The sequence below is a fragment of the Carassius gibelio genome, chromosome B2 (assembly GCF_023724105.1).
Source record: "Carassius gibelio isolate Cgi1373 ecotype wild population from Czech Republic chromosome B2, carGib1.2-hapl.c, whole genome shotgun sequence".
Taxonomy (NCBI): Eukaryota; Metazoa; Chordata; class Actinopteri; order Cypriniformes; family Cyprinidae; genus Carassius; species Carassius gibelio.
In genome coordinates this window covers 30467528-30494990 of record NC_068397.1, presented here as the reverse complement: position 1 = coordinate 30494990, position 27463 = coordinate 30467528, and the positions used below count along the sequence as shown (strand labels likewise).

Sequence of the window (27463 nt, the reverse complement as noted above, 5' to 3'; positions counted from 1 at the left end):
TATGGGTCCAAATGGTGATTTGGAGGGCTATAAAGACATAATTTCTAATAAGTAGAAAAAAACAATGGTCAGTTCTTATAAAGGACATGCCATACTATATGCACACCTCATATCAAACCATTTTACTGCAGCATTTTCGAGATATGGGTCCAAATGGTGATTTGGAGGGCTATAAAGACATCATTTCTAATAAGTAGAAAAAAACAACAGTCAGTTCTTATCTGGGATGTCCCATACTATATGCACACCTCATTTCAAACCATTTTACTGCAGCATTTTTCAGATATGGGACAATACAATGATTTAGAGGGCTATAAAGACCCCATTTCTAATAAGTAGAAAAAAACAATAGTCAGTTCTTATCAGGGACGTCCCATACTATATGCACACCTCATATCAAACCATTTTACTGCAGCATTTTCAAGATACGGGACATTATTACACTTTAAATGGCTGTAAAGATCCCATTTCTAATAAGTAGAAAAAAACAATGGTCAGTTCTTATCAAGGATGTCCCATACTATATGCACACCTCATATCAAACCATTTTACTGCAGCATTTTCGAGATATGGGACATTATTACACTTTAAAGGGCTATAAAGATCCCATTTCTAATAAGTAGAAAAAAACAATGGTCAGTTCTTATAAAGGATATGCCATAGTATATGCACACCTCATATCAAACCATTTTACTGCAGCATTTTTGAGATATGGGTCCAAATGGTGATTTGGAGGGCTATAAAGGCATCATTTCTAATAAGTAGAAAAAAAACAATGGTCAGTTCTTATAAAGGACATCCCATACTATATGCACACCTCATATCAAACCCTTTTACTGCAGCATTTTTGAGATATGGGACATTATTACACTTTAAAGGGCTATAAAGATCCCATTTCTAATAAGTAGAAAAAAACAACAGTCAGTTCTTATCAGGGACCTCCCACACTATATGCACACCTCATATCAAACCATTTTACTGCAGCATTTTTGAGATATGGGACATTATTACACTTTAAAGGGCTATAAAGATCCCATTTCTAATAAGTAGAAAAAAACAACAGTCAGTTCTTATCAGGGACGTCCCATACTATATGCACACCTCATATCAAACCATTTTACTGCAGCATTTTTGAGATATGGGTCCATATGGTAATTTAGAGGACTATAAAGACCACATTTCTAATAAGTTGAAAAACAAATGTCAGCTCCTTTAAGGGATGTCCCATACTATATGCACACCTCATATCAAACCATTTTACAGCAGCATTTTCAGATATGGGACTATATGGTGATTCTTTGGGCTATAAATATCCCATGTCGCTCCCACATTATCTTAAGTGTTCTTAATACCTGTGTATATACAATGTAACTACATGTGTACGTAATATATAACACAGTGTAAGTATACATTGGTATATAGTATCCATGGCTATAATATTTTTGTAACAACCCTCAGAATGGTTTGTGCAAGTACAAATGTATAACAGGACATGTAAATCTACATTTTGTAACAACAATATGTATAAGAGTAATTTGAACTATTTGATCCAGGTGGTGGAGATGGGTGGGTTTAGGGTTCTGTAAAGTGGGAGGAGTTGGTGCACCACTTTAATACCCGTGTACTTACATCGTAACTCCTCAGGAACTGTCGACTTCATTTAAAGTGCAACATTGTGGACACCAACCACATTTTATATGTAAAGCCTAATTTACTTGCCACTGCAGTGTAACATAGGGGTAATTACATAATAAATTGAATATTGCTATTAGTCCTGTTACACATTTGTACTTTCTTACCAATAAATTTTATCACCAATGTCCTGTTGCACATTTGTACTTACACATACCATTCAATGGTTTATTACAAATATGTAGTTACACAAACATTAGAGCTATAGATACTATGTACCAATGTGTACTTACACTGTGGTTACATACTACATACACATCTAATTACTAAGTACACAGGTATTAGGGACACAATATAAAGTGGAACCCCCATTTCTAATAAGTTGAAAAAAAAAAACAATATTTAGTTTGTATATTGGAGGTGCCATACTATATTCACACCTTATATAAAAAAGTTTTACTGCATTTCTAGCATTTTGCAAAGATGTTTTTCTGTTTTTCTGAAATGTATTCTGTTTCAGAGGCCTAGAAAGACCCCATTTCTAATAAGTAGAAGAATACAATGATCAGTTAGTACATGGGACATCCCACAAGCACACCTTATATAAAACTATTTTACTGAAGTATTTGGTGTATAAAGATATTTTACGATAGCAATTTGGGGTTAAAAATCAAGAAAATCCTCAGAAACTCCAGTTTTGAGAACTATTTCAAATAAGTTTAAAAAAAGGCCATTCCTTCTAAAGTTCCTCCTACATTTTAAGCACACCTAATGTGAAGTCTGTGTACTGTGGCAGTTTGTAGAAGCATGCATTCATATAGAACAAAACACTCAAATACATTTTAATATTTCCTAATTTTTTGCAACCTATAGAAATGTTTTTTTTCAAATACTTAAAAGAAATAATGGCCTTTTCTTACAAAGTAGCTCATATTCTATCAGCACAGATAATCTGAAGTCTGTGTACTTTGGCAGTTTGTTGCATACATCCAAATTTAAAAATATTATATATATATATATATATATATATATATATATATATATATATATATATATATATATATATATATATATATATATATATATATATATATATCAGACTTCAGACTATCTGTGCTGATAGAATATGAGCTACTTTATATATATATTATAGACTGGATATTTTTTCCCCAGTTTTGAGGTTTATATAAACATCAGGTTAAATACATACAGTAGATAAAAATAATGGCCTTTGCATGCAAGGCACTCCCTATTCTTTCAGCAAATATGAAGTCACACACACTTGTCTGTCACACTATACTTCACACACTTTCTAAACACCAAATATGGAGTCTTTGCTCTGTGAAAGTTTAGAGTAGCTTGCATTCAATGGATGAATGGATCATAGCGTATCCCCAGTCTTGTTTCTGGAAATCTCACTTAAAGTTCAGTTCCAACCCTAATCTAATTAAGAGTCAGGAACAATTCATAGTTACAGAAAGGTTTGCTGGAGCAGGATTGACACTGAACTCTGCACGAAGGTAGTATTATTATGTGCCTTTTAAAAATAGTAAGTGTTCCTACTTATGTAGTTAAATAGCATTTTGTTGAATTAGAATACATGTAAGTCCAAACTGCCAAAGTACCCAGATTTTATTTTAGCTGTGCTAATAAAGTAGGAGGTGCCTTGCATGAAATGGGCATCGTTTTCCTCTACTTTTATAAGCTGACATTTCTACATGTCTCAAAGTTATGCAAAGTCTCAGAACTGACTCTGAATGCATGCAGTTCCAGATTGGTAAACTGAAATGTTTTTTATAATGGCTGCACATATTTGGTGATGTCCCTTATGACAATTGTTTATTATTATTATTATTATTATTGGAATAGATAAATGTAATGTTTTATAACTCTATATGTGAAATACTTGCTAGCTCTTAAAAAAACCATACAGTAAAATGTTTTCCGTGGATTTACTCATAGATTTTAGAAAACATTACATTTCTCTATGAGCCTCTGAAGTGAATATACCCTTTATCTTTATAGCCCCCTAAAGCACAATATAGGTCCATATCTCATTAATGTTGCAGTAGACTGGGTTTTATATCAAACCATTATGTGTGCATATAGTATGGGATGTCCCTTATGAGAACTGACCATTGTTTTTTTCTACTTATTAGAAATGGGATCTTTAAAGCCCGTTAAAGTGTAATAATGTCCCATATCTCAAAAGTCCTGCAGTAAAATGGTTTGATATGAGGTGTGCATATAGTATGGGACGTCCCTGATAAGAACTGACCATTGTTTTTTTCTACTTATTAGAAATTACATCTTTATAGCCCTCCAAATCACCATTTGGACCCATATCTCGAAAATGCTGCAGTAAAATGGTTTGATATGAGGTGTGTATATAGTATGGGAGGTCCCTGATAAGAATTGACTATTCTTTTTTTCTACTTATTACAAATGGGATCTTTATAGCCCTTTAAAGTGTAATAATGTCCCATATCTTGAAAATGCTGCAGTAAAATGGTTTGATATGACGTGTGCATATAGTATGGGACATCCCTGATAAGAACTGACCATTGTTTTTTTCTACTTATTAGAAATGGGATCTTTACAGCCATTTAAAGTGTAATAATGTCCCGTATCTTGAAAATGCTGCAGTAAAATGGTTTGATATGAGGTGTGCATATAGTATGGGACGTCCCTGATAAGAACTGACTATTGTTTTTTTCTACTTATTAGAAATGGTGTCTTTATAGCCCTCTAAATCATTGTATTGTCCCATATCTGAAAAATGCTGCAGTAAAATGGTTTGAAATGAGGTGTGCATATAGTATGGGACATCCCTGATAAGAACTGACTGTTGTTTTTTTCTACTTATTAGAAATGATGTCTTTATAGCCCTCCAAATCACCATTTGGACCCATATCTCGAAAATGCTGCAGTAAAATGGTTTGATATGAGGTGTGCATATAGTATGGGAGGTCCCTGATAAGAATTGACTATTCTTTTTTTCTACTTATTAGAAATGGGATCTTTAAAGCCCGTTAAAGTGTAATAATGTCCCATATCTCAAAAGTCCTGCAGTAAAATGGTTTGATATGAGGTGTGCATATAGTATGGGACGTCCCTGATAAGAACTGACCATTGTTTTTTTCTACTTATTAGAAATTACGTCTTTATAGCCCTCCAAATCACCATTTGGACCCATATCTCGAAAATGCTGCAGTAAAATGGTTTGATATGAGGTGTGCATATAGTATGGGAGGTCCCTGATAAGAATTGACTATTCTTTTTTTCTACTTATTACAAATGGGATCTTTAAAGCCTGTTAAAGTGTAATAATGTCCCATATCTCAAAAGTCCTGCAGTAAAATGGTTTGATATGAGGTGTGCATATAGTATGGGACGTCCCTGATAAGAACTGACCATTGTTTTTTTCTACTTATTAGAAATTACGTCTTTATAGCCCTCCAAATCACCATTTGGACCCATATCTCGAAAATGCTGCAGTAAAATGGTTTGATATGAGGTGTGCATATAGTATGGGAGGTCCCTGATAAGAATTGACTATTCTTTTTTTCTACTTATTAGAAATGGGATCTTTATAGCCCTTTAAAGTGTAATAATGTCCCATATCTCGAAAATGCTGCAGTAAAATGGTTTGACATGAGGTGTGCATATAGTATGGGACATCCCTGATAAGAACTGACCATTGTTTTTTTCTACTTATTAGAAATGGGATCTTTACAGCCATTTAAAGTGTAATAATGTCCCGTATCTTGAAAATGCTGCAGTAAAATGGTTTGATATGAGGTGTGCATATAGTATGGGACGTCCCTGATAAGAACTGACTATTGTTTTTTTTCTACTTATTAGAAATGGTGTCTTTATAGCCCTCTAAATCATTGTATTGTCCCATATCTGAAAAATGCTGCAGTAAAATGGTTTGAAATGAGGTGTGCATATAGTATGGGACATCCCAGATAAGAACTGACTGTTGTTTTTTTCTACTTATTAGAAATGATGTCTTTATAGCCCTCCAAATCACCATTTGGACCCATATCTCGAAAATGCTGCAGTAAAATGGTTTGATATGAGGTGTGCATATAGTATGGGAGGTCCCTGATAAGAATTGACTATTCTTTTTTTCTGCTTATTAGAAATGGGATCTTTAAAGCCCGTTAAAGTGTAATAATGTCCCATATCTCAAAAGTCCTGCAGTAAAATGGTTTGATATGAGGTGTGCATATAGTATGGGACGTCCCTGATAAGAACTGACCATTGTTTTTTTCTACTTATTAGAAATTACGTCTTTATAGCCCTCCAAATCACCATTTGGACCCATATCTCGAAAATGCTGCAGTAAAATGGTTTGATATGAGGTGTGCATATAGTATGGGAGGTCCCTGATAAGAATTGACTATTCTTTTTTTCTACTTATTACAAATGGGATCTTTATAGCCCTTTAAAGTGTAATAATGTCCCATATCTCAAAAATGCTGCAGTAAAATGGTTTGATATGAGGTGTGCATATACTATGGCATATCCTTTATAAGAACTGACCATTGTTTTTTTCTACTTATTAGAAATGGGATCTTTATAGCCCTTTAAAGTGTAATAATGTCCCATATCTCGAAAATGCTGCAGTAAAATGGTTTGATATGAGGTGTGCATATAGTATGGGACATCCCTGATAAGAACTGACCATTGTTTTTTTCTACTTATTAGAAATGGGATATTTATAGCCCTTTAAAGTGTAATAATGTCCCATATCTCGAAAATGCTGCAGTAAAATGGTTTGATATGAGGTGTGCATATAGTATGGGACATCCCTGATAAGAACTGACCATTGTTTTTTTCTACTTATTAGAAATGGGATCTTTACAGCCATTTAAAGTGTAATAATGTCCCGTATCTTGAAAATGCTGCAGTAAAATGGTTTGATATGAGGTGTGCATATAGTATGGGACGTCCCTGATAAGAACTGACTATTGTTTTTTTTTCTACTTATTAGAAATGGTGTCTTTATAGCCCTCTAAATCATTGTATTGTCCCATATCTGAAAAATGCTGCAGTAAAATGGTTTGAAATGAGGTGTGCATATAGTATGGGACATCCCAGATAAGAACTGACTGTTGTTTTTTTCTACTTATTATAAATGATGTCTTTATAGCCCTCCAAATCACCATTTGGACCCATATCTCGAAAATGCTGCAGTAAAATGGTTTGATATGAGGTGTGCATATAGTATGGGAGGTCCCTGATAAGAATTGACTATTCTTTTTTTCTACTTATTAGAAATGGGATCTTTAAAGCCCGTTAAAGTGTAATAATGTCCCATATCTCAAAAGTCCTGCAGTAAAATGGTTTGATATGAGGTGTGCATATAGTATGGGACGTCCCTGATAAGAACTGACCATTGTTTTTTTCTACTTATTAGAAATTACGTCTTTATAGCCCTCCAAATCACCATTTGGACCCATATCTCGAAAATGCTGCAGTAAAATGGTTTGATATGAGGTGTGCATATAGTATGGGAGGTCCCTGATAAGAATTGACTATTCTTTTTTTCTACTTATTACAAATGGGATCTTTAAAGCCTGTTAAAGTGTAATAATGTCCCATATCTCAAAAGTCCTGCAGTAAAATGGTTTGATATGAGGTGTGCATATAGTATGGGACGTCCCTGATAAGAACTGACCATTGTTTTTTTCTACTTATTAGAAATTACGTCTTTATAGCCCTCCAAATCACCATTTGGACCCATATCTCGAAAATGCTGCAGTAAAATGGTTTGATATGAGGTGTGCATATAGTATGGGAGGTCCCTGATAAGAATTGACTATTCTTTTTTTCTACTTATTACAAATGGGATCTTTATAGCCCTTTAAAGTGTAATAATGTCCCATATCTCAAAAATGCTGCAGTAAAATGGTTTGATATGAGGTGTGCATATACTATGGCATATCCTTTATAAGAACTGACCATTGTTTTTTTCTACTTATTAGAAATGGGATCTTTATAGCCCTTTAAAGTGTAATAATGTCCCATATCTCGAAAATGCTGCAGTAAAATGGTTTGATATGAGGTGTGCATATAGTATGGGACATCCCTGATAAGAACTGACCATTGTTTTTTTCTACTTATTAGAAATGGGATCTTTACAGCCATTTAAAGTGTAATAATGTCCCGTATCTTGAAAATGCTGCAGTAAAATGGTTTGATATGAGGTGTGCATATAGTATGGGACGTCCCTGATAAGAACTGACTATTGTTTTTTTCTACTTATTAGAAATGGGATCTTTATAGCCCTTTAAAGTGTAATAATGTCCCATATCTCAAAAATGCTGCAGTAAAATGGTTTGATATGAGGTGTGCATATAGTATGGCATGTCCTTTATAAGAACTGACCATTGTTTTTTTTCTACTTATTAGAAATGATGCCTTTATAGCCCTCCAAATCACCATTTGGACCCATATCTCAAAAATGCTGCAGTAAAATGGTTTGATATGAGGTGTGCATATACTATGGCATATCCTTTATAAGAACTGACCATTGTTTTTTTCTACTTATTAGAAATGGGATCTTTATAGCCCTTTAAAGTGTAATAATGTCCCATATCTCGAAAATGCTGCAGTAAAATGGTTTGATATGAGGTGTGCATATAGTATGGGACATCCCTGATAAGAACTGACCATTGTTTTTTTCTACTTATTAGAAATGGGATCTTTACAGCCATTTAAAGTGTAATAATGTCCCGTATCTTGAAAATGCTGCAGTAAAATGGTTTGATATGAGGTGTGCATATAGTATGGGACATCCCAGATAAGAACTGACTGTTGTTTTTTTCTACTTATTAGAAATGATGTCTTTATAGCCCTCCAAATCACCATTTGGACCCATATCTCGAAAATGCTGCAGTAAAATGGTTTGATATGAGGTGTGCATATAGTATGGCATGTCCTTTATAAGAACTGACCATTGTTTTTTTCTACTTATTAGAAATGGGATCTTTACAGCCCTTTAAAGTGTAATAATGTCCCATATCTCGAAAATGCTGCTGTAAAATGGTTTGATATGATGTGTGCATATAGTATGAAATGTCCCTGATAAGAATTGACTATTATTTTTTTCTACTTATTACAAATGGGATCTTTATAGCCCTTTAAAGTGTAATAATGTCCCATATCTTGAAAATGCTGCAGTAAAATGGTTTGATATGAGGTTTGCATATAGTTTGGGATGTCCCTTATATGAACTGACCTTTGTTTTTTTTCTAGAAATAGGGTTGTGATGAGTGGGGCGGGGCCGCGAGCCATGAGAACGGAATGAGGCTAGTGGAGTGACTGGAAATGAGCGACGCCTGCTCCACTCACCGGTCTCGCGTCCCACGGTGGAGATGGAAGGATACAAAAGAGGGGGCGACGACAGTGAACAACGAGAGAGGGCCAGGCCAGGCCATGATTTTAGTTTGTGTTTGGTTTTTGTTTGTAAGCGACAGTCGTCCATGAAGGGCTGTCGCAGTGTTTTGTGTTTATTTTGTTATTAAAAGCCTTATTTGATTGATGGCCGGTTTCCGCCTCCTTCTTCCTTTGAATAAAAAGTTTTGTACTCCGCTATAGGGGTCTTTATAGCCCTCTTAATCGCCATATGGACCCATATCTCAAAAATGCTTTAGCAAAATGATTTTTTGTGTATATAGTATGGGACGTCCCTGATAAGAACTGACCATTGTTTTTTTTCTATTTATTAGAAATATGATCTTTATAACCCTTTAAAGTGTAATAATGTCCCATATCTCAAAAATGCTGTTGTACAATGGTTTGATATGAAGTTTGCATATAGTATGCGAAGTCCCTTATAAGAACTGACCATTGTTTTTTTTCTACTTGTTAGAAATGGGATCTTTAAAGACTTGTAAAGTGTAATATTATCCTATATCTCTAAAAGTCTCCAGTAAAATGGTTTTATGTGAGGTATGGATATAGTATGGGATGTCTTCTTTAAGAACTGACCTTTAATTGCTTCTTTCTCATCATAAAAAAGTGTCTTCTAAATCAATGAATGTCCCATATCTCGTTTTCTACTAATAATTGTAATGCTTTGAAAGGCTGAAAATTATAGTAATACAGAGCAGTCAAGGAAAACAATAAGTTACACGAATATTAGAGCAGATGGGCGAAAAAGGTCGTCATAGATCAAATCTGAACGTATAGATGAAAAGCGCTCTGAAAGCGCGTTCCCTCTCTGTTGTTCCTGCTATTGCCGTAATTATAGTAATACACGCGCATATAAATTTCACTCGCGGCTGGCTTGACGGTGTTTTTCTGAAGTGCGGCTGGCTTGACCGCAGTGATTTACCCGTCTAGATATCTGTAATCGCATCCAGATCGTTTGAGCAGCATGTAATTTTTTGTGATTTGATTGTCTGAATATGAAAATCTGGTTCTGTTTCAGCATCTGCACAAATGTGCAATGGTAGTGAATATTAGTGCATCGTCTTTGTGGGAGATTTTTGGAAATACTTTAGACATCTGAATAAGTCACAAGAAATCCTGATTGATGTTGTATATATTTACGTTTAATGCTGCAGAGGGTTTTATTCAAGGATAGATACATTAAGCATTTTATAAAAATAACCATAACAGTATGCATAATATAGAACAATGCAGTAAAAGTTTTAGGTAATGGCAAAATAAAACAAAGAATGCATAGAATGCATGTAAATATTTTCTTAAGTTAATCATAGTATAAGATATTTCTTTTTGCAGGTTGCTTTGCATAAAAGCATCCATCTACTGCATTGCAAGTTGCAAGATATTAAACAAAGAATGCATGTAAATATTAAATTAAAATCATAGTATAAGAGATTTTCTTATTTGTGAGACTCTTTGGATAAGCACCTTCTAAATGCATACATATAACCATTTAAATAAAATGAAATAAGAACTGAAACACAGTAAAAACACAGAAATATATAATGGTTCAGTCGAAGTACTAGAAAATGCCAAAAACTCACCACTGCATTGCAAGTTGAAAGAGACTGCACAAATATTGCATGCAAGTTAAAATCACACTATGAGACGTTGATTTGCAGGTTGTTTTGGATCAAAGCTTCTACTAAATGCATAAATGCCATAAGATTGATTAGTACACAAGCTAGAGCAGAAGTGAAATGCAGAAGAGAGTTGACAGATAAATAATGCAGTAAAAGTTATTATAAGAAATCCCACTAACATTGCAAGTCACAAGATATTGGACAAAGGAAATCAATGCAAAAGATGTATGCTCTGTGCATTGCAAGATGCTGCAAAAAGATTGCATGCAAGTATTTAAGTTCAAATCAGTGCATAAGATGCTTCTTATTTTGCCAAGTTACCTTGGATTAAAGCATCTGCTAAATGCATGAATATAAATGTAATAAAAATAGTACAGTAGAGCAGAAGAGAAGTGCAGAACAGAATAAAATAAATGTCAAAATCCCACCATTGCAATAAAGATACTGAAGAATGCAAGCAGTGATTCACCATAAAAATCTTACTTAAAAACATGCTTTGTGTTGTAATGTTTTTAAGAGTCAAATCAAATCAGAAATAGTTCCTGCTCTGATCTGCTGATTCCTGAAGCCGTTGGCTTGTACATACGAACAGGGTACTGCTGTAAATATCAGCTTATGAATGCTCTCGCTGCTCCTTTGTAGCAGAAGAGAGATATCAGTGTCGGTGTGCATTAGTAAGTGTGCTCGACAGGCAGCTGCGGTTCTCGACGAGAGGTGTACACTAAGATCTCGTTCCCTGTGGCAGCTGTACTGAAGTTGCTGGAGATCAAAAAGTCCCCAGCAGCTGCAGGCATTTATTATTCATCCCGTCATTCATCTTCACAACCCCATGACCGCGTAGAGGCTCTTCAGACCTGTACGACACACTGACCGCGGTGCTGTGACATCATTATCACGGGCCACTCAGACAGCTGCCGGGATTCTCCATCAGCATTTCCTCTGGGATCGTCTGCAATTTGTGGTTTTTAGGGTTTAATCATGGGTCTACAGGGATGATGAGAGGTTAGGGTGAAAATAAGAGGATTAATGGTGTTGGATTTATTGGAGTATGATAATGAGATGGTGTTTTAGGGGTGAAGGGAACAGAGGGTGAACAGGTCAGAGAAATCAGGTGATATGTATAGATCACAAATCTGATCGATGCAGAACGAATCCCTCTTTCTTTTACTAACACATAATCAGAATCCAATTTCAAAGCAGCTTTACTGGCATGATAATAAAAATTAAGCCTGTGCATATAATTGAAGTTATAACAAAGACAATGGTTTCTATCTCTTTGTTCTCCTTAAGAACCAGTCTGGTCAAAAAGCAGCTCAACTCAATATCAGAGGCTCTTATTCCCCATTATAACCACTTTATGACACTCTCTTACACACACAGTGTCTATGTGAGCATTGAAAACAATTTCTGAGTCTATGTTCTATTCAGTCCATATCAATATAGATCATGTTTCACTCCAAAATTAAAAGAAAGAAAGGATAAATAGAATTCTGCACCAAGATGCCATTTAGATTATGATGTTGCAGCATTATGACACTATTTCCATGGAAAAATAAATACAATTCCCATTTGCAGTATGCAATTTTTTAAAATATATTTTACATTTTGAAATATTTAACAAATCATTGTGGTTTACAATATGTGTTGGGAAGCATTTGCAGTATATTGATTTTAATTTAAAAATCAATAGAAAATTATAATAATAATTATGTACATTTTTGAATGGTTTTCTGTATTGTAATATATATGATTTTACCTAAAGTGTCTAAAATTCATAGCTCTACTGTGATTTTTTCTTTGTTCTGTATCGGTTGGTTATTGAGCGTAGAAGTGTTTAAGACATGGTTCTCAGTGTTTGCCTTCAGTGTATGTGCGTGAAGTCCTTCATCTTCATGGATCAGCAGCAAATGAAGTGATGTGGACGTGATGTTTTTTTAAATAACACGCTGCTAGTCTGAGTTTAAACTCTTTGCTGTATCGGTTGGTTTATACTGCTACTCACTGCAGTGGAACGTAGATGAGGTTCAACATATCTAAACTGAACCACACATTTGCATACATTTCAACTAAACATCTTAATAGTGGTGTGCAAGCAAATATTCAAAAAAATGCATTTGTTTCAGAAAAGGTAAAAATCTGAGAAACAAACACTTGTAACCTTGTGTGCAAACACACAAGCGCCTCAGTAACACAAGACACGCTTCTTCAGTCTCATGCAGAATTAATTGTGTCTGGATGTGTGTGAGTTCACAGGAGGGTCTCTGGAAGCCCGCCAGACACATGCCGAAAGAAACACGGCTCTTTTAGAACCTTTCAACTTTATTTGGTGGTTATTTTATTATGCATACATGCACTCCTGAAGGGATGAATCCACCCTCATGTGCTCTTAATCCATTTGAGTTTGTTTTCTTTTGCTGAACACAAAAGGAGATGTTTTAAAGAATGTTCACGCTGCTTTTTCCATACAGTGAAAGCAAAAGAGGACAGGCTGCACAAAAACAAACAAAAACAACAACAACAGCAGCAGCAATAAAACAAAAAAAAAAAACACAAAATGCTGCTCAAGGTTTAATTTCGGATGTTATTTGTTATTGGATTCAACCATGCATCTTATGTATGAACGTATGCAACCTGAATGAGATTTTTTTAGCTTCAAGGCCATTTTATTCATCCGTTTGATGTAAAAAAAAGAGCAGTTTTGAGTGTAACATAAGTAAATTGTAGCTTTGTAAAAATGTTATGTGAAATGCACATTTAAAAATAATTTCAGGGTGTGAAACTCTATTTGGAAGATTTTTTTTCCATTTTTAAGAAGATATGTCAGGCATTAATGCGTGCTGAACTGATGAACATGTTTACTACAAAAAATTTATAACGATGTGGCAATCCCTGACAGTGCACTAGAAACTGCATAGCAACTCATTAGAAGCCACACACAACTGCCCACAACATCCTAACAACTGCATTGAAAAACCCTGGAAACTACCCACAATGCACTTGCAACTATATAGCAATGCACTGGAAACCACACATATCAACCTAACTACTGCATAATGTAGCAATGCCCTGGCAACTGCATAGCTGCAAAAAAACATTTAAGAGGAAATGTGTATTACTCAGACTGATTCTGATGCAAACTTCATTTAAAAGTTTGATTTGTCTCAGATTTTTGTCCAGAAACTACAAGCAGAAAATGAAAGAGTCAGGCAGCATTTGATGGCAGAATTTGGTCAAGAGTTTAAAACACAGTTGAGCTAATGCACAGCTCTAGAGGAGGAGCATTTGAGAGCAGGAGACTTCAGCAAACGGCTCCATTGGCCTCCCTTTAACCTCATTATCCTCTAGGAGAAACTGCTTTTTATTAGCAGCAAGAATTTTATTCACGCATATCATATGTAAGTGCTACATAAACCATATTTTTGTCGTGTTCATCATAAGCATGCATGCAGCACAAGAGCTGGTAAAACTCCCACCATATTTAAAAGATTCTCTATAAAATCCTATGCATTGATTATTTTTATACATCTAGTATATAATGCATATATTTTTATAAGCTAATTTAGTGTCAGTCTTTGAATCCTCCTTGTTTAGCTTCTTCAGTCTTTTTAATGCTTGTAAACCATTTTTAATGCATATAAAAAATAAGATTGTGTGCATCTTTAGTCAGATGCATTTACATTGTGACTGTGTCTCAGATGCAATCAACAGTTTACAAAAGTGTGGCCCAAATGGCCCATGTAATTAGCTCATTAGGTCAATGCATCACGGGTTCTCCATGGCAGAGATCCTCTAAGGTCATCATGAGGTCACACTATCATTGGGGTGTTGTTGTATTGTTTGTAGCACGTTTTTTACCAGGTATAAAGGTCTGATCTCACAGACAAAATCACTGCTGAAGAACTGCTACCTTCAATAATTTCTGCTCCCCACAAGAACTTTGGTCAAGCTTACTTATGTTATGTTATGTTTAAGAGAAATCTAGTATTTTGCTGAGACAGCCAAACTAGTGCTCAGCCAAATTTAGCAAAATCTAACAATTTCTATGTTTTATTTTAAGTAATGTATTGTGAGTGTGTTTCAGCACTGGACAGCTCCTGATTCACTCACTGCTGTCTCATGACTAAATCCTGCTCCAGACACTGTTTACACTCAGACAATGTGTTTGTGGGAATATTAATGACTGTTCCTGGGGCTTCTGTAATGCTTTTGTCTTGCTAATGTATTTGCATGAATAACATACAGTATATTTACATGTCAGATCTTCATTACTATTATTTGCTGAGCTGAGACTGATGTTTATTGTGTTTAATGTTTGCTAAGTCAAGCATCACTATTGCTATTATTCAGGCCTTTATTGTGGGATTTGCATGGTTGAAACTTGATGTTGATGTAATCTAATGTACTCTAAACATATTTGACTTGCAAAAAAACAGAAAAAAATGTGTGATTTTTTTTTTCTTTTTTCAGAATGACTTGTTTTTTGCATCATCTTTAGAAAATAATAATATAATTGTTATTTTTAGTTGAGGATAATGTAAATGTCCTCAAAGCCAGAGATCTTGGGTCAGGGAAAAGCATTGCACTGAAACAAATCATTATCCTTGGAGGTCTTTAACTTGCAATTTGAATGCCTTTCACTAATGTAAATACCCCTCTCACAGGAAAAGAAACCTGCTATTATTCTCCAGCATCTCTCGTTAATTGTACATCTTCTGTCGCGCCGTGGGTCTGCAGGAGGTCTTTCCCAGCCCCCCTCGGCCGTCCTCAATAGACGTGTAATGGGCAGTTAAAGAAAGAGAGAGAGAGAGAGAGAGAGAGAGAGAGAGAAACAGTCAAACAAAGGAAGGCTCTCCATTTCTTTGTGTTTATCATCTGTTTTCTCAGACAGACGCTGATATGAAGCACCTTTTAGCGTGTTTGGCTTGATACAATGTGACAGGATTTGTGTTTTACACCACAGTGACATGTTTCTCTCCTGCAATTACAGTGCAAATTTGATAATTAAAATTATAAAGAAGCAATTAGGAAATTATCACTGTAAAAATGTTTTTTTGGTTAACATGTAAATTCACCTGTTCTGGTATGGTATAATGGTAACTTATTTTTAATAATAAGATGTAATAATAATAAAAAAATATATTTTCCCTTCTAAAACTAATTTTTTTTTTAATTCATATAGTTTTTAATGTTAACTCTTTATTTAAAATTAATAATTAAAATAAATTAAAATTATCAAATTAGAAATAAGTCACTTATTTGTAATATTGAATAATGAAATAAATATTTGTAATAATAACATTACAGTTGTTTTCCCTGTAAAACCATATATATTTTAAAATGCATAATTTTTATGCCACTTATTCTTCATTTAAAATTACTAATGAAAAGAAATTAAAATAACTGGTCAAATAAAAAATTACAATCATTTATTTTTAATGATAATATTCAATAATATTAAAAGAATATAACAATATAATAATCTTACCCTAATAATATAAATAAAAAACATTTTGTAATTTTTTTTTAAAACATGCATATTGTTTTTAATATCAGTTTTTCTGTATTTAAAATGAATTCAAATAATTAATAACAATCAAATCAACAATTATATTGGACCTTATAGTTCTTTCCCATATAAAACCCTGTTTTGTACATGCATTTAAAATGCACATAATTTTAGTGCCAGTTTTTATTTTTAAAATAAGAAAATAAATAAATTAAAATAATCGGTAATAGTCAAATAAAAAATAATAACAACTTATTTTAATAATAATATTTATTGATTATAAAAATATATATATTTTGATGAATAATGTTACAGTTATAATTCCTATAAGAACTATTGTGAATATTTATTTGAGAAAATAGTATATTTTCCAACATTTATGGTATGGAATAATGTGTTTGTTTTTCTGCAGACCTTTAAAAGCTGCAACAGAAATGTGTTAAACGCCGAGTCTCACCACCATCGAGTGTGAACAGACATCCATATGCAAAACACAATGAAGCGTTTTTTTCCCTCCATGGTTAGTTTGTGTCTCCCAGTATTCCGGAGTAACCATGGCAACCAGACGGCCGGTTAACACTCGCATTGCCGGAGAGTTTGCAGTCAGATTTTCCACTCGAGCCCGCTGGCTATGTGAAGCTATTTTTGTTAGTTATTATCAGTGTGAATAACGATCGTTAGCCTGTCAGAAGTCTGTCTTACCATCAGTCCGTCTCTCTGTCTCTCTCTGAGCTAACCGGCTGACAAGCCTCTGGCCTGAAGCTTCATTATTTCATGTCTTTTCTCATTTAGAGATGATTCTTGTCTTTGGGTTTTGTGCTCAGCTGTTCTAAAGTCCTACAGTAATAGGCCATGAAGCGCTGATAGCCACTGGCAAGACTTTGATCTGTTTGTTTTTCTGTAAAGACGCCTGACACAGTTTTCTGTGTTGAATTGGCACCAGCTGAGTTGAGAGAAAAACTGTGCTTCATTTCATGTGAGGGTGTATTTATGTGTATACAGATGCTTTAAGGGTGCAAAACATGCACGTGTCCCATGCAAAATTGCAAAATTGCATTCGTTTGCATGTGTAGAAAGTTTATGTTTATAAGAATTTTGTCTATAAATGTTATTTTACTAATTGCTTTGTGATGTAGGATCTATTGTTGTGGATTAATATCCTAAAGCATGCATTTAAGAAAAACAAGCAAAATCATTAAAAACAAAATTAACAATTCAAATAATTCAATATTACTTTTATATTTACATTTATTCATGTAGCGGACACTTTATCCAGAGTGACTTACAATTGGGGAATACATCAAGAGATTGATGAGGCAAATAGACACAGGAAGTTTCTAGCATTGTTCAAATACATAGGAAAGATTAAAGAAAAGAGACAACAAAGTTGTTGTTTTTAATAATCAAATAATCATTAATATTGTCAACACTGCTTAAAAAATAACAATAATAATTACAGATATTTTTAAATAATGTTACAACTGAAACTGTAACAACACTGAATTCAAAATGACTTATTTCAAAGCACTTTATGAAAACAATAATAAATAAAAACAGAATCAAATTTAGGCTAATTGTGGTATATTGATGCATATCATTTGATATGAGTTTACTTGCTGTTTCACAACAAAAGATCTCAGCTCAGTTGTGACATACAGTGTGAGCCTTGATCATGGTTTGACCTTTGACCTGTGTGTGTTTGTATGACCCCTCTTGATGAATGAGACTCAGATGTAAGTGTGAGTAAACACACATCAGGAGGAATAACAACGATCCCTATCCTCCAGGAAGAGTTGAGAGCATTAAAACGAATGCAGAGCAGCTGAGATCATCAGTTGATTTGAAGATCTCTCCGTTAGATCTCATCGCTGTCTGGAGCAGATATTACAGAGACGTGTGGCTCGTCTTTGCTGTGGGTGGTTGTGACTCCCACAGACTTTCCTGCATGTTAATGTCAGCGCTGCTCCAGAACCATATTAGATTTAAACCGGTTTGAATAGGAGAGCTGCTTCATTCTGGTGTGTGTGTGTGTGTGTGGGATGAGAAGCACTGTAATATGTGAGAAACACAGAGGAATGAGAAGCAGTGTGTTTGCGTACATGCACGTGTCTGGAGATTGTATTTAATCGTGGGTTTAGTTGCAACAGATCATCTCTTTAAAACCCAAACTCATCTGAAAGCTGGAGTTTGTTTATGATTTCTGATCTCTTTTCTATAATGCCAGCTCATATGAATGAAGTCATACACCCACATCTCCATGAAATCTAACAGTGTCTACAAGTGTTAGTGTGTGTGTGTGTGTGTGTGTGTTTATATGCCTTGCATAGATTTGGATTTATGTGATATTTTGAACCTTGCTGTCGAATTGTGCTCATTTAAATATGTAGCTGAGGTCCTACATTGATCATTATTTTCAGGAAAACAGATTTTATATGTGTGAAGTGGTTAAAATATATATTTTATTTTTTGCAAAAAATAATGTGTGGTTTATTGATATAAATTGTAGATATATTTTTGTAGTTTGGGGTTAGTATAAAATGTTTTTGAACAAAGACTCTTCTGTTCACCAAGGCTGCATTTATTTGATAAAAAATACGGGAAAAACAGTAAAAATCTGAAATGTTATTATAATTCAAGAAAGCTGTTTTCTGTGGGAGCTTATCATAAAATGTAATTTATTTCTGTGATGTGCAGCTGAATTTCCAGCATCATTAGTGTCACATGATCCATCAGAAATCATTCTAATAAGCTGATATATCAAAACATTTCTGATGTTTTCTGTTTTAGTCGCTTAATTTTTTTGTGGAAACTGAGACACACTTTATTTTTCAGGATATTTTTTCTGAACAGAAAGTTGAAAAGGTCAGCATTTATTTTAAATAGGAACCTTTTGTAACATTATAAATATCTTTGCTGTCACTTTCGATGGATTTAATGCATCCTTCCTCAATAACAGTGTTAATTATTGAACAAAAAACCACTGACCTCAAACTTAAAATGTTGTGTGTATAAGCTGCTTTAATAACAGCTCCAAATATATATATTTTTTTCATATGCAGCAAGTGATGTTGTGCCAGGAGGCTTCAGTTCCCGTCTGTAGATGTTCTGTAGAGCTCTGAAGCCTCCTGAGAGTTGTGTGTTGTGTTCGAGGCTGTTTGTTGTTTTAATGTCTCGTCCCTCTTTGAATCTGAAGAGGCATTGGAGTGCAGCGAAAGGCTCATTAATGCTCATTATCTCTCATTATCTTCTCTCAGATGTGCTGATGAGCTACAGGAGTCCATTAGAGTCACACACTCTCTGACCCGTCTGTGAATCTGTGCATAGTGAGCACCCTAGTGAGTCGTCTTACTGCATACTGTCTGTATAGAGTGGAACCTCATGAATCTAAGTGTACACAGACAGCACACATATAGCATTGTTGCAATGCTGAGGATGCAATGATCATATATGTATTAAAATGCACTGCTTAACAAATTGCAAAGTTTGTATTTATGGTGTTGTTGTTGCATATTTGCATCTATCACTTAGCAACAAGCTGTGTTGACTAGGAATGCAGTAATTTAATATGATTGCAAATACACTGTAACCACAAATATTGGATAAAATAATGCACATTTATTGAACCAGTTGTTTTATTATGTACGTATGTAACATTACGGAATTTGTTTTTATATTTTGTTTTCATTTTAGCTTAAGTTTAAGGTTTGTTATGTTGAAGTTATTTTGATTAGTTTTAGTTGTTTACACATTTCTATTCAACATTTTTTAGTTTGAGTATATTTTAGTACTTTAGTATTATTTATTATTAAAGTATTCTTTAATATTTTGAATTATGGAAAATTTTAATTTTATTGTTGAATTGTTGAAATAATTTGGTTATAGGCTATTGTCTTTTATTCATTTTTTATTCTATTAAGCTTTAGACTGTTTTTTTCTAGACAGTTTTAGCACTTTATCTCAGACTTATTTTATTTCAGTTAGTTGCTAAAGCAGCATTTCTAATTTTCATTTAAGTTTTTTAAATTAAATATTTTCCATCTAATGATTTTATTTTATTTCAGTTTTTTTAATGATTACATTTTTTAGTATTGAGAAAAAAAAAATACTTAAAATAAACTTTCATTTAGGGCTAAACAAACTAAGTACTAAACTAAATTAACTAAAACTGAATTAAAAAAGAATGAAAATTAGACACTTTTTTAGGAAACATTAACTATAAATGACAACACACAGGGAAATTACTAAAGCTTCAACTACATTTGAAGTGAAATATAAAATGTAAATATAAACTATAAAAGTATCTCAATGATACAAAAAAAAACCCCCACTGGATTTTGGTTTGCATTTACGACACTAGATCAGATTGACCATTATGGGAATAGTTAATCATAAATCTTGAAGTTTGGCAGACTATCTTAAAACAGTTGTTTCTGTGTGATAATATTTTAAAATGTAATTTATTTTTGTGATCAAATCTGTTTTTTCAGCATCATTACTCCAGTCTTCATCTGGGGAAACTGTGATTAATTTTATTTTTCACGCTTCTTTGATGCATAGAAAGTCGAAAAGAACAGCATTTATTTAAAATAGAAATAATTTGGAACATTTAAAATGTTCATTATATTCATTTCATTCACTCTGAATTATTTTTAAACTTCCCTTTCTTCTGCTTAAGATGCAGCTGAAGTCTCTCAAAGAAAAGAAAGCTCAAGCTTGTGTTTATAATCACATAAAGTGACTCGACTGACATTTCAGACAAATATAGCAGCATATCTCAGCCAGTCTGACATATAGCTTGTTCTGCAAGCTGTCAGTCAGACGTCATTATAATTTCATGTTGTTTTATTGCTCAGATATTGTGCTTTCATATTGAATCTTTCTCTTAAACTCTTATAGTAGAAACTAAAAGATAAAACAAACAAGTTAAGTATTTGTCATCCAGTAAGAGTGTACAGCTTTAAAATGAATGTTGAGAGTAGCTCAGATCATTGGATGAGAAATGTTTGCGTTTGCTGTTTACATCTTCAGCCAAATCCTCCCATAGTGAGTATATTATCAGATTTCAGATCTGTTGTTCTCTCTAAACCGAATCTATCTAACACACTAGTGCTGGAAAGGCTGTTAACTAAAAGTAACAGCCCTACGAACATTTGTCAGTGTGACAGTAGCTTATCTGTGAAAAATGCAGCTTCTCCAGAAACAAGCTGCTTTACTTAAGAAGCTGTGGAGCTTTTGCTGATTATGTCACCTTGTGTTGCACAGAGCGAGCTGATCAGTAATAAAACAAGATCTCCTTTATAATCGGTCTGATTTATTTTAGTAAAGCGACACATTTGGATGAAACTCACTGATTCATTTGAGCCAATGTTCAATGGTATTTCCATAAGTCCTTGTACCTCATATTTTGTGGAATATGTTTTTTTTATCACTTATTTCTTTTGCTCAAGTTACACTAGTTGCATCTTTAAATATTATTATTTTTTATATATAGTTTTGAATATCTAAAACCAACATTATTCGTGTGTTTTACAACAAAATACAATTTCACATTTAATTCAATGTGTTAATTGCGTTTCTTTGTAACAATTTTGGATGTACTGGAGTTTCTGAGAATAGTTGCTGAGATTTATGTTCGGTGTATTTCCAGGAGTCCTTGTGCCTCATTTTGTTGTGAAAAATAGGTCGTTTTTACACTAGTTACAGTATCTTTTATGCTTTTTTCTTTTTTTTTGAAAAGAGAATGTATGGTTCAAAAGAGTTTTGAAATGTAAAAAAATGTGCAACATTATAAATGTCCTTATTGTTACATTTGGTCAGTTATAAAATAATTACATTTTTAAGTACTTTTATTTTAGCTATGTTTAGGGCCCAAGCACTGCAGTGTGAGGACCCTATTGGAATTGCTCCGTTTATTATTTAATTCGTTTTTTATTTACTGTAATACTACTTCACTGTTTTCATGCCAGATTTTGGTCTTATGTTGGCAATTTAGTCCAGAAATGGAGTTATTAGTTCTTCCTCACTTGTAGTTTGCAGTCGGGCTGATGAGAAAAGCTGTGTGCTTGTTGTTTTAGTGTGCAGTCTGCATCAAACAGCCGTGGGCTACGGGACGGCTTTCATACATCCCATAAACACAAAGCCTTGCTTGCGTTTGCTTATCATAAATGCTGCAGTTTTTCAGTTTGTTAAAGTCCCGCTCATGATTCGGCCTCAGCTGTGTCTCTAGTTACCGCTATGAATAGCACAGCTAACCGATGTAAGTTAAATCACCTCTGACAAAAGCGCTGCCGAATCCTTCAGGAATTGAAATGCTAAACGCCTGGAGCGTCAGCAAGTTTGCATTCACAGTACAGAGAATAGCTGCTAGCTCGCTCACAAACTCCTCTGACATTACAATACTGGAGCCGAGCCGGTGCACGACCTTCCCATGCCTGTAAATAAGTCTTCCGTCCCTTTTATTTGTGTCTTTCTCTCTCTCTCTCTGGCTGTCTCTGGTGCGGTTTGGCTCTTAAATGCTGGCGTCTCTCCTCCTCTCTCCATGTTTCTCAGTGGAGGTGCTGTTGGCAGAGCGTCTGTGAGCATTAAGCTGAGTGTCGGGATGCTGGTGCCAGTTGAGTGAGATCAAGGAGCGAGTCCTCGCAGCATGCATAATGTATAGAGGGCTAGAAATCATCTCACACATCCTGTGGGCTGGCACCAAATTCACACCCTCCTGATCTCTCAGCCTCTTGTGACCCTGCGTTAGGGTGTAAATGCAGGAAAGGTCCGGGTGTGTTTGATTGCAACCACAATTTTAAAGCCCTATTGAATAAATTTTTTCTCTCCAGATTCAGGTTTTTTTCCTATTATATTTTCGCTGGATTTTGTGTGATTTTTTATTTTTATTTTATTGTTAAATCAAATTTTGTTAACCAAAAAGCATTTTATCATTAAATATACAATTTAACAGAAATGTATTACAAGTGTAAATTAATGTGTAGGGTCCTATGAAATAATTTTTTTTATTTTTTTCTGGTAATAAAAAAAAAGACTATTTTTAAATTAACTTAGTAATATTAATAATATATATTAACTAGTGTCCATATCGTCACTTGATTTAAGTGCACTGAACTTCTTTTGATTTGTTGTTCTAAAATTCCATGACATTCCACATTCTGTTTTTATTAATGGATTCTGTCCGGATTGTGGAAATCATAGAGTCCTACATTTAGTACATTTTAAATATTGCTTTAAAGCAAGAACTGACTTTGTTAATACATGATCTTGGTCCTAAACCCACGTTATAACCTGTATAGTTGTCTGTTTACCTTTATTATGCTATTATATGAACAGCTGAACTACTATAGTATGCATAGCATGGCAGTGCATCCCAATGCTGCACTACTTTCTTAGTGCACACTTAATTTCTCTTTGTATAGCTATTGAAGTTGAAACACAGCCAGTATTGTTTGTATATTATGAATCTCATGGTTTTCACCTTCTCTTTGTCCTGTTCTCTACACAGGATGGTGTGTGTCGGCGCTGCTGGGCTCCAGGTTCTTGCTATTCTGCTTGTGTTCTCAGCAGAATGTGGTGAGTTCTGGTTCACTCGTTCTCTCTTAAAAACATCTGAAGCAAAACGGGGACTTATGCGTACGGGGCGGTTCACACAGGGCATGTTCTTGCATTCAGTAACAGCTGGAAAGAGCAACATGACATGGTTTTCTAAAAATACATCTGATGTTAGCATGTTGTGAAGCTAATAACTACAATATCATGGTTCTCAACCTTTTTGACTCGAAGGCCCTCCTGTTGTATTTCTGGTACTTCTGCTTGTAAAATTCCAAACCTGTTCCTTATTTCATCTGTTTGAACACAAAAGAAAAACTTTTTCTTGATGATGATGACGAAATTTAAGAAAACAAAACGTTATTTACTGTATACCCGAGATTAATATTTTAGTTGGACATTTAATGAAAACTGTGGACATTCAGTCATATTTTAGCTGTTTAGTTGCACTTCATGGTAATTGTTAAATCCATATTCACAATTGTTTTGCTCCAAATTATAATTGCAATTATTAGTCACTTCAGAATTTCTTTTTACATTTCAACAGAATTATTGCACTTTGAGGTAAGCACAAATCAAAATAATGTCAACTCAGATGCATTTTATATTTGATTGACATCTAGTTTCCTGTATTTGATATAAATATATATATATATATATATATATATATATATATATATATATATATATATATATATATATATATTATGTATATATATATGTATATGTATAGTGAATATTTCTTTTTGTAAATTAACACTTTTTCCTGTTAAAATAGCATTCGTAATTTCGAAAAATAATAGCTTATTTCAGATAGCAAAGCAGCTTATATGCATGTGTGTGCTTGTGTGTGTTGTGTGTGTGTGTGTGTGTGTGTGTGTGTGTGTGTGTGTGTGTGTGTGTGTGTGTGAGCGACTGCAGAATGCTCTATAGTCCAAATGTTTTCACTGGCAGCTTCAGTCAGAGGCTCTTTCATTAGTCTCTTTAGCGATGGGTGGCTGCTTTGAGGGATGATGGGAAATCACTCCCTCCTGTCAAGACGATTAATGCCCCCTGAACACTCAGACCTGCCCTCTTTAGAACGGACCTCGAAATATACGACAGACACAAAGCTGCTGGTCACTGACAGGCGACTGGTTTAATGTAAAAACTGCTAACTTAAAGCAGTAAATTTGTGTGACTTTCTTAGTACCTGTGTAAGAAAAAAAAAATTTGGAGGGGGGAAAAAACATAGATTTTCATTGTATGAACAAAATTTTATGAATACAATTTTGTTAACTCTTTACAATAAGGTGATTTGTGGCACTGGAGCACAAAAGCAGATTAAGTCACTGAGGTATATTTGTAGCAATAGCGAGTCAAAATTATAGATTTCTCTTTTATGCCAAAAATCATTAGGATGTAAAGTAAAGATCTTGTTCCATGAAGATATTTTGTAAATTTCCAACTGTTAATATATCAAAACTTAATTTTTTATTAGTAATATGCATTTGTGGATGGCACTGGTTTTATGGTCTAGGGGCACACATTAGTTCGTATTTATAAATGCATTACACTATTTAATTTAAAGATTGTAAAACACATGCATAACAATTGCTGCAAATAAATTTATATTTGTTTTACATAATATTTTCTAAATTAGAAATAATTGTGAAAAATATTTCTTAAATAGAATGATTTGAATTTGAGAGAAAAGAAAAGATTCAGTAAAATTCTCAGATTTTTTAGATTATTTATTTAGTCTAGTGGATTATTTTTCAATAGTAATAAAAAAATAAAAACATAAAGACCAGTTCATCCAATATATAATAATTATACATCCAGTAATAAATGCTTGTCACTTTTATAAATCTTTGTTTATTTAATTTTCATATTAAGCTTTCATTCATTTCGTTCATATTCTTTTGTGCATTTTTTGAAATATTTTGTAAAAAATGTTTTTGTTAATCTGATTGTATGATTTGGTGACTCCATGAAAAACACCTCAAAGTTACATTATAATACAATTTAAGGTGAATTGGAGGTTATTCTATTTATTTACAATGAGTTGAAGAAGATTCTTTACAGAAATATAATTATTTTTCAATTTTGTCTTAAAGGAGTAATTCACCTAAAATTTCTGACATTTACCTCATGTTTCTCCAGACCTGAATGAGTTTCTTTCTTCACACAAAGATGATGTTTTGATAGGAGTATGTCTGTAACAAAATAATTCCTGGTCCCCATTCACCTCCATAATATGGACAACATTTCTATAAAAGTCAATGGAGACCAGAAACATTCTTCTAAATATCTTCTTCTGTGTTCAACAGAAGAAAGACACCTGCAAGTTTGGGGCAATTCTTTCAAAAAAGTTTTTGCAATGCAGTGTGTTGTTTCTATTGCAAAAATTTGCTACAAATTGCTAAAAGCACCTACAGCTCTCAGCATCACCAGATTGTTGAAGAACAGAGGATTGGTTACACACACACACACACACACACACACACACACACACACACGTCTACATCAGTCTGATTGAAAAAGAAAGTCAGATTGCCATGAAAGTGTAGCTGAGAAATGAAAGAGCACAGGGGGAATTTAATTATTTCCCTCCTTTGCAATAAAGTGCCACATCTGCTCACAAAAACACTTTTTCTCTCACACACACAGAGACCAAATGCAGACAGCACCCTGACTGTAACTGAACCTCAGAACTGATTTATACAGCGCTTCATGTGGGAAATGTACAGAACATGCAAAAACTGGGTTAAATGACTAGTTTTCTATTGATGCTAATTCGCAAGTTTTTTTTAAATCTACATTTTTTACTTTATCCTGCATCTGAAGCATTCAGGGAAGTGATATTTTAGTATCATTTATATAGTTTAGTATTTATTAATACTTTTTTTTAAGTTTTACAAATTTTATGTGCTTTTATCCATTATATATATTTTGCTTTATATTTATTTCCGCTTTCATTTTAGTAAGCTTGATACTTAAACTTAACATTTTATTTCAGTTAACTGGCAAAGCAATATTTAGTAATTTATGTAAATTTGTCCTTTTTATTAGTTTTTAATCAAATATATTTTCATTTAGCTTTAAATTATATTTATTTCAGTTTTAAATTGAGTACTTCAACTTATTTTTATTTAATTTATTTTTAACTTAGACATTTCTCAGTTTTTGTTGTTTTGTCATGCGCTTTTGTTCTTTTAGCAGCTTTTATGAATGTATTTTTATTTATTTATTAATTACATTTTTCCATTTTAGTTTCGTTTGTTTAAGCACTTAAACTTTTTTTAGTTTCAGCTATTTCTGATTTGTAATTTTGTTATTTTATCCATTTAGTCTTTATTTATTTAAAAACTTATGTTTTATTTAACTTTAATTTATTTTTTATTTTATTAAAATTTTAGTACTTCAGCTTGAATTAATTGTATTTTCAGTTATTTGTCATGGCTAAGTTTTACATTTTAGTCAATTTGTTATGCACTTTTGTCCTTTTTTATTAATTTTTTTCATAAAAAAATGTAGCTTTAATTATGTTTAGTTCAATTTTTGTTTTAGTTCAATTTTTGGATTTGTGGTCATTGCATGCATTTTGTCTGAAAGCAATGAAAAATGCATGCACAGTTCCACATAGACTTCAGTACACGCTGAATGTGTGAACAGTTTTGAAATTTAGCCTTCAAGTATTGAACAATGCTCGAAATAAATATATTTTAGCATGATTGCTATTAATGAC

General features: G+C 33.5%; 1 protein-coding gene across 1 annotated transcript in view; it reads left to right on the top strand.

Moving 5' to 3' along the window:
* Nucleotides 1-27463, top strand: part of LOC127951548 (neurocan core protein) — a 69007-nt gene that overhangs the window by 6427 nt on the left and 35117 nt on the right. Inside the window, exon 2 of the mRNA XM_052549494.1 lies at nt 23690-23757. Within this exon, the coding sequence (XP_052405454.1) occupies nt 23691-23757 (67 nt within the window). The 5' untranslated portion in view covers nt 23690. The remainder of the gene's footprint in view (nt 1-23689; nt 23758-27463) is intronic.